At 41.2% G+C, this 9,433-nt stretch overlaps 1 protein-coding gene across 1 annotated transcript; it reads right to left on the minus strand.

Moving 5' to 3' along the window:
• Positions 1-862: 862 nt before the first annotated feature.
• Positions 863-7,384, minus strand: LOC128841588 (serine protease inhibitor Kazal-type 6-like). Its single transcript, XM_054036761.1, has 4 exons — positions 7,324-7,384; positions 5,002-5,027; positions 2,051-2,178; positions 863-908 (listed from the first exon to the last, which is right to left on the minus strand). The coding sequence occupies exons 1-4, from the start codon at positions 7,376-7,378 to the stop codon at positions 863-865; spliced, it is 255 nt and encodes an 84-aa protein (XP_053892736.1). The 5' UTR covers positions 7,379-7,384.
• Positions 7,385-9,433: the final 2,049 nt, after the last annotated feature.

Consider the following 9,433-nt stretch of genomic DNA (forward strand, 5'->3'; position numbering starts at 1 on the left):
CTTCTGCACCAATCGTTTAAAAAAGGATTAAGAAGAAGTTGATCATATTCTTAGCTTACAGATACATCATTGCAAGGGCTCAATATGGTATCCAGAGCTTAGTGTCCTAGTGATGCTCCTTCCTGCCAACCTCCAAACTTTCTGGCTAAGTCTAACACACCTGGGCACCAATTAGCTCCAGCCTTCACAACAGAATAGAGAAGGTAATAGTCCGAAGTATAAGAGCAAAACAACAATTGTTCAGGGCTGCAAATGAGATATATAAAGCCAGCTTATCAGAAGTGAAAAAGAGCCACTACTGATCAAACTTAAGTGGCGATTGTTTGACAAAGCTATCACTTTAATTTCTGGTCCTGTCTGCATGCTAGAGGGCTCTGTAAGAAAGCGTGTAATCGGGATCCAGCAGCAGTCAGTCTGCAGAGAGTCAGCCTAGAGTATGGTAGGTTGAGTGAGCCTCTCTATTTTAGAAAGCAGCCTGCTTTGTCTGTCTCTGTTTTGGGGTTCTTGTGTGCTACGGTTTTCATTTCTAAAAAAATCAAGTAATGTTACATTGGAGTCTTCTGGAAAGGGTATTTTATGTTTTTATCTAATTTCTCTGTGTGTATATCATGAACACAGCAGTATTATATCTTTTATTCTCTGGAATTACTGCTCTGTAATTATTTTCTATACGCTGGAAAGAACTCATATACAGCATTACAGTCCATAATCCCTTCCTCTGGAAAAGAAACAACGGACAAACATTTCTTCTGCTTTGCTTGTTTAATAAAGTAAACTGAAGAGACAGTGATATGATCCAAACTGATAATGGATACAGATAGTGTAATCAGGACTTTCAGACTCAGTTACAATGGGGATTCATTCAACATTCACCAGTTTTCTTCAGACGCAGTGTCCCATTACTTTTCCTAGGAGAAAATGAAAATACAGAGAAATTAGAGGCAGCAAACTTGATGTTATAGACTAAAGTCCCCAACTGACCCACTTGTGAACAGAGATGCTGTAAGAATCTGCAGTTTTCTACTAGATTGATAGAACCATTCCTTGGCTATTTTCCCCTCACGATTATAGCATAGGTGCTCATGTGAACTATCAAACCTCTTGGGTCTTCAAACTTGGATGGGAAATCTCATGAGAGAAGGATCTCCTCTTGTGACATTGAGTCAGAAATATTGCAAAAACTGCCTCCTTTGTTGCAGAATTTTTTCTCTTAGGATTCTGCACAAAACCACAATGCCCAGAGTTGCAAGAAAATTAAATTAATATACTATAATTTAACTAAATGTGGAAACTGGGATTCAAGTTTTGCACACAAGTTGCGTCACTCCATATGTCAGACAATCTGGTTTGCCTATCTCTAGAATTAAGACATTGCCATCTTGGGTTCACAAATGGTGGAAAATATCTAATGTTTAATGCTTTTATCTCCTATTCAAGTTCTTCAACAGCCCGGAAGGTAACTTGTTCACTATCTGTATGAGCATGGGTTGCCATACTGTTGGGAAATCAATGGGGATGTTGCTAAATAAAAGATCACAGAATTTAGCCTGACACTAATTTTCAGCAAGATGGCCACCACCAGTAATATATCTATGAATAATACTCTGCCATGGCATCGACCCTGATAGAAACAGGAGGGCTACTAACTACAGTGGATTTCTTTTTTGTTTAGACTTTTTATTCTTATTCCATGAGTAAAGTCTTCTGACACTTTCAATACTTTTCAATCCTATATAAAGTTGTTTGGGTCCCAGATTAGCAAACACCTCATTTGGGAGATGTAGCTCTGTGGGCTCACCTTTTGATTGTCTAGTCTCTAATCTCTGCTGAGATATGGAGCTCTCCACTGACTTCTAGTGATCAGTATTTCAATCAATTTGGCCTCATTACTGGGAGAAACTCTATAGAAACTAAGCAAATAGGCAAACAGATACAGATTCTGAACATGGGGGCAACCCTATGGGATAATAAGATTTATAGAAGTGACACATATATCAATTCTTTTCAAAGTTTTAATGCCTCAGGAGCAGTTCCTTGTTTCCGTACTTACGTGACTGCTGCACAAAAGGAACACTTGTTTGTATAGGTTTTGCCATCAGAGCCACAATGAGGTTGATAGATCTTTGCACAGTAGGTCTCTCTACCTCTCTCTACATTCTTAAATTCACTGCAGTCAACCTATAAACAAAATAATGCCATTTTATTTAAAATTCCCTTCCTCATTTCTTTCATCTACAATTACAATAATAATGGGGTTGCCTACTCCCTGCGCCAGATCCTCAAGTAGTGTGAATCAGCATAGTCAGTGGAGCTACCCACGTTTACACTAGCTGAGGATCTGGCTCTCAGGAGTAGTTAAAACAATGGAAACAACAAGCCAATTTTTCCCACTGAGTAGTATCTGACACCAGCAGAGCCAGGTGTATGACATCTTTCTAGGGTTTGCTATCCCTTCAAGCCTGTCTGTGTTGAAGAGATGGACACACAGAGGGCTGTAGGGAGTAGAACTGCTAGGAAAATGGGTACATGTTTTGTGAAAACTCCCATGAAAAATTTATCTTTTTTTTTCTTTGAACAAATTTGAGTTATAAAAGTTTTTGACCAACACTAGTTGTGAGTCGCTCTTTATTGTGGGGAAGGTCAGGTTCCTGAGGACATGTTAGATGCATTCAAAGGGCGATCATAGCCTCTTGTATCCCTGAAAGTAGCAGCTTCCAACTCATCTTATAACTGTGAGAAGAACTAGCTGGGCAAAATTGCAGGCAGGCCTTGTTCAATTGTGCATCTACTAAACAGAAAAAGAAATTGTAGAAAGAAGAATCCCAATTTAAATCTACCTTACTGCTGCATCAGTTATGGACCAGAGGATAAAACTGAGGATGGTAGAACCGGAAAAAGAACTACCCTTCCCAGACCAGAACAGCCCCTGACCCAGCTTCTAAGGTCTGCACTGATTCCAGCCAAGCGAAGTGTCATTCCTGATCTTACTTCTGCAAACACATGAACTCCACGGGCTTCTCATCTACTCCCATGTGGAAGTGATGGTTTTAATGGAAGTGATCAAGGTGATGGTTTTAATCTTGAAAACTCCATGTGATTTGGCTTCTGGTTATCTTTGGAACCACTTCTATCCTTAAACCCGCTGTGATAGCTACGCCCAGCTGAGGTGCTTTGCTGACAATGCCTAAGTATGAATTTTTAGGGATTAGAAGCAGGGTATTCTTAAGGGAGTTCCTGTGATGGTGGAGTACCTTTTCTTTGAAGGTTGGAATCCAAGTGTATTAGTTTTCAGAGCAATGGTGCAATGCGCAGGAGGATAGCAGACCCTATAACCTGTGAAACAAGCCTAGATTGGGTCTGCCAAGCTTGACTAACAATTTGTAACTTGTCAGGTTAGGCAATTTAAACTGGATTTTTGTCTGACGCTAGGAAGGACTCGTGATCATTAAATATTTCATCCTTGTATTGCCCCTGTTTAAGGAGAAAACTCTTCCTCCTTCCTCTCTGGATTACTCATCTGTCGATGCTAACTGGAGGAGAGCTGCAGTGATGGAGGACCCCGTCACCCTTTCCTATATGATTGGCACCACGTGACTTAGCTGTGCTTTATTGGCACTAGTTGAGAGCCACAAGAAGTAAAGTCTCAGTATGTCGCTAACCCAGTAAAGCAGTTAAGGACATGCTTAACTTTAAGCATGTGAGCAGTCCCACTGAGCTCAAGCATGTCCTTAAGTGCTTTGCTGGATCAGAGTCTTAAATGCAGTTAACATGGATTTACCTGTGACAATGCAAGATCCTAGTCAATGGGTAAGATGCAGACAAAGGGTGAAATCCTGGCTCCGTGGTGGAAGTCAACATAAATCTTGCCATTGACTTCAACGGGGCCAGGATTTCACCCAAAAAACTTTTATAACTGTGGAGAAATCACTCCCCAGAAATGCTCCACCTTCTTGAGCTCTGGTTAGTTAGAGTCTGGGAGGAAATTCCACCCTTGGCCTCCTGCTGCCAGCCTGCCTCTCGCTGGAGGAGGAAAATGTCACTCCACAACAAGGATGAGGGACTGGCTGTTGGATAACTAATTGGTTCTGGGCCAGTTGGCAGGCATATGGGGGTGGAGTGTTCTCTGTGACTGAGTGGTGTGGAACTGCTGCAATGGCTGTGAGGAGCTGACCAAATTTAGCCTGGATCCAAGGCTGTAGCCAGGCTGATGGAGCAGCCCGGACGCAGCAGAAGAGTCCCAGGCAGCACAGGGATTAAGGAGACAGACACCAGTCAACACACTAGAGACCAGAGCTCAGCAGCAGTCCAAACTCTCGCTGGACTAAAGCCCCAGCACCACTGCAAGGGTTGGAAGGTACTCTGTTTGGGACTGAGACTGGGTGGCTGTTTGGACTCTTAATCACTTTGGAGAGCATTATTTTGCATATTCAGGGGTTGGGGACTGGGTACATTTTACTATATTGCTGGAGGATGTGGATAGGTGACTCCCTATAGCCGCCCCATCTTTGAATCATCCTCAGTAAAACCAGAGGGCTTGTCTTTGCTCAGATGAAAATGTTGTTTGTTGCTGAGTGCAGCACTTGTTTGTGCGGTTTATTCCTGCCTCGTCAATGGGGTTGGAGCGTCATTGGAGGTAAGTGGAGTTCTCTCAGGCACATGGTTTGAGATATGGGAACCACTTGACAGTCAATGGAATTTAGATTCCTAAGTGCCTAAATCACTTTTAAAAATGAGATTTAGGACCTTAATTTATTTGGCACTGCAATGCTGAGTGCAGCAATGCCTAGATATCTTTAAAAATCTGGGCCTGAATGCTATCAGTCTGACTGTATGAAAACTGTGTGTCTGAATCCTAGGGATTTATTCTCTGGATCCTGTAGCATTCCTGTATTTTACCTTTTTAAATACTTCCCATTTAATTTTTAGTGTTTTTCCTGCCACAGATCTTGACTCTGCAATCATTCCAAACCATTTATTTTTGATCAAGGGAAAATGACTCACCTGACTCCCATTTTGACTGGCAGCACCTGGAACAAAATCACAGACACAAAAGATCAAATGAAGCAAAATGTTTGAAGACTATTCAGTTAAACACCTGGGGACAGATTCACCAGTTCACATTGGCTGCTTTGTGCCATGCTAGCCACACAAAGCCACTGTTACTTTGGATTAACTGTAGCTAGTAAATATTACTGAGAGGTTTCCTGTATTCGTGGGTCATTCGTGAAATATTACCTCCTTTGACGTAAATAATGACAGTGTTTTTCAGTGTTGAATACAACACATTTATCAAGACTTATTATAACTGCTAACAAATCTTATTTACTTCTGGATATTTGAATTCTGTGTCAGCATCTAGCACGGTCTTTGCCTATCAGAGGGAATGAAGCCCCTTTCAGTCAAATGGACACATCAAAGCAAGATTAAAGGCCAGGGAGTCAGTTTTGTGCTTACTGCTCAGGATGGTCTAATGGTTAAGATGCCAAGCTGGGGTTTAAGAGACCTAGGCTCAATTCCTAGTCCTACAATAAACTCATTATGTGGCCTTGCTTAAGTCACTTAATCTTTCTGAGCCTTGATTTCCTCATTATTATCCGCACTAGTGAGGTCTAGTAATAAGGTCACTAGTGAGGATAGTAATAAAGTCTTTCTTTCACTCTGGATCTGCCCTGTCTATATGGACTGCAAGCTCTTGGGGACAGGGTCTGTTTCTTACTATATGTATGTCCAGCACCTCTGATCTCAATTGGGTCCTCCAAGTGAAACGTTAATATAAATAATAACACCACAAAGAAGAAATCAGTTGTTCTTGGAATAAAGCAGTTCTTTTTGATGACACAGTTTTCTTTCTCTAAGGATGTATATATGTTGGGCATCTCCTGTAACAGTCATGGCTTCCAAAAGGTAAGAGAAGTCAAAGTGCCCTGTACGCATGATTTTCGCAAACTACAATGGCACAGGGTTTGTTGGGTGTGACCCAAAATTAATTAACACCCTTAGATCTCTGTTGAAACTCTCTTGTCTAGTGCAACCTATGATGAGATATATAGTAGCAAAAGTTACACATAGTCCTTGCGTCAATTTCAGTCTCTTGTATACCACCAAATCCCACAAAACTCAATCTAGGTTTGCATCATCCTGGAACTGAATCAGATTCAGGTCACCTCCCCTAAAAGGCAAGACATTATTAATTTTATTAACTGTTTGGTGCCAACTATGTACGTGGCTGTGAACAAGACCCAAAGAGAGCGGCAGTGCCTGCCACAAAAACCTTGCAATCTAAGACAAGATGCACTGTGAAATCCAGAGGAGAGAATCATTATTTTTATCTTAGAATGCCAGTAGTAAACTATTGGACCCGGTCAAAAAAAAATTGACAGAACAGTTTTCTGTCAGAAAACAGTGTTTTGTCAAAACTGACAAATATCAACAGAAAAATATCAATTCAATTTAAAATCAAAATGGAGTATTTCATTCTGATTTTCTTGGCTTGTTTCAACTTTCATATATAAATATAATGTAATACTAAAGTTAACATTTTATAAAAATATTATACTTAATATTCATGATATAATGTTTCAACAGTCTCAAAATGAATGTTTTAATAAGGTCAGTTTGATGTTTCCAGACTAAAAATGTTCAGAATTTCCATTGTATGGGGGGGAAAATTGGAAATTTCAACTTTTTGTCCCAATTTGGGATAAAAACAAATTTTGAAATGTTGGAATTTCCTGCGGGATGGACCAGCTCTATATTTTATCATATTGTAGCCTGGAGCCCCCTGGTCTCTCAAATATATCTCCAACCATTAGAGGATTCTATCAGTCAAGCTTCCACTGCTGGAGTCACCCCTTAACCGCAGAATGGGAGACATCCCTGGTTTGCACCACCAGCAAGAAATAACAGAGGGTCCTGTGGCACCTTTAAGACTAACAGATGTATTGGAGCATAAGCTTTCGTGGGTGAATGCCCACTTCGTCAGATGCATAGAAATAGGTTCCATTTGCTCAAATTCGTTAAAGATGCTGAGATGTTGCTTGTTAAGTGGTGCACAAGAGTTCACTTGCTAGTGCAGCTCCCTTCCAGCATCTAAACATTGGTCAGGCTCCACTATTCCTTCCACATGCATGGAAAGAGAATAAGCCACTGCACTGATACCTGGAAAGAGGAACTCCCCTGAGCAGTGTGTGCATCTGTCCCTTAAGGCTCCCTCTCTTCTCTCTTCCTAGAAACTGAGCTGGGCTGACTACATCATCCAGGGGACAATGCACTAGGCCACCACCAGCTGCTCCAGAATATCAGGAAATAACAAAATGTACTCACTGGAGAAGCAGAAAACTGCCAGAGTGAGGAGTAAAAAGACTCCTGTCATCTTCATGGTGGAGCTGGGTGTCTGGCCTCTTTCACATCTGTCAGTGCTTTGCTAAGTAAATCTCCTACCCAAAGCTTACATATATATGCAGCAGTCACCATGACTGTGAAATCACCCTGACATGGTAATTGGCATGAGCAGAGAGGTGGTGCCTGTTAGGTAGTGCCAGTTTGTAAGCAATGTCCTCATCTGAATGTGTTTACCTATACTTAGACACATCACAGGAGTCAGAGCTTGGATCTTGCGGATAAGGGAGACGTATTGCAAATTAGACACTCTCCATTTGCCAACTGACCACTGCATTTCCAGCATGTTGCACCTTTAAAACAGTGACTCAATAGGGTGGCTCATTATTGGTGGCTGCTAGTGCCTTATTGATGCCCATGGGTGTACACAAGTCCCTGAAGGGGGATTTACAATGGAACAAACTAGTTCCCATTGGGCATGTTCCAGATGATTCACACCAAGAGAGTTTAATGCTTAAATTATTTGGTGTCTCCAAATTTGAGAAACGAGTTCAGTTCAGCAGAAGTGGATAGAAATGATGGAATGTGGCCCCTTTTCTTGGCTTGTGAATTTCATGCATTCCGTTTTTTTGAGCTTGGGAAGCCTGCTATTTTGGCTGAGTGCTGGAAATATTCAGCCTACAAACAGTCATTTGAATTCTGAACAGCTGTTTGGTTTGACCTTGTTCATGTTGCTTGTTATCCACTCTTTAGGAATGTTTTCCTGGGTGTTTGTTTTTTTCACACAAATACACCGTTTGCATGAAAACAAGAGCATCACAGAGGTATTCACATTCTATACTTATATTTCATTATTCTGATGCTAGTAAGTTTCAGTTGTCAAATCAAGGACCAGAAACATCACTATGTGAGTCAGGTGAACAAGGAACACACTACATTAAAGAGGAGCTAATAGATGAAGCGGACAGTTGGTGGAAACTGTCCAAATTATTCAGTGTTTTCACCATCTTATCTAGTGTTATCTTCTGTGGGAGACTAAGGATAACTTTCTCCCTGCATCCCCCCTAACTTCCTTGAATCTTCAGTACTTCCAGTGCAACAAATGGTGTATCATTTGGGCTTCTTAAAACAAATCAAAACGTAACGATTTGCTGGTGAATGGGTATCATTTTCCCTTCACTCTACGATATTGGTATAAACTCCAGATAGAACAGAGCTGGAAAGTTGAGATCTGGATCTGAACTTCCACAAAGCTCAATGAGGACTGAGTGTTTGGGTCCCATATTTGGGTTTGAGCCCATCTGCAGTAAAAAAGGACTTGACATTTGGCATTACATGGGCACATCATCCCAAAACAGGAGGTCTTTGTGCACAATCACAAATTCAGTATAATCCGGAGAAGACCCTCTCAATCCCTGAATGTCACAGTAGGGCTTGGGGTTTTACCATGACAAGAGTCAGTTTGCCATTAGTGCACAGAAACCCCAGGATACATTTCCAAACTGAATATACTCCTAGGTGGAAGATGACCATGGGTCCTACTGACTTGTGCTCATACGCAGAGCACAGAGATTGATAGAAGTATTGATCAGCAAGCTGTCTGCTTTGCCTGAAGGCCTTTTGTTTGGTGAACTGACACATTATTGCTCCTGATTATTTTAGGAAAGTGTGGAACAAGTAAAAGACCCTGTCAGATCCCAACTCCCTACTTAGAAGGGAGAAGGACAGAAACACTATGTAGCAAACAGCAGGTAGAGGGAGGCAAAATTTGCTTTGCTTCTGCTACCTTTTGCTTCATCTTCATTTAAACATTCTGAATTTCTCAGAAGTCCTAAATTTTCTATATTCTGAGTTTTGGTCTCTTTGCACATCCCTGTAAAGTACATTCTTAAAGGATAGGATTTGACTAAAATCGATGCTGGTTTGGATTGTCAATCAGGTTTTGTTTTGGAAAAGGTGGAATGAGGGTGGATCCTTCTTTGGGTCCCCTTTTTACTGAATCTCTCAAAATTGGGCAGAATTCTGGATAAATGTTTTCTGCTCTGATCCCTCTCTGATCTTGACACATGGCAACATTAGGCAACATAAGCAAAGC

This window comes from Malaclemys terrapin, chromosome 8 (assembly GCF_027887155.1).
Source record: "Malaclemys terrapin pileata isolate rMalTer1 chromosome 8, rMalTer1.hap1, whole genome shotgun sequence".
Taxonomy (NCBI): domain Eukaryota; kingdom Metazoa; phylum Chordata; order Testudines; family Emydidae; genus Malaclemys; species Malaclemys terrapin.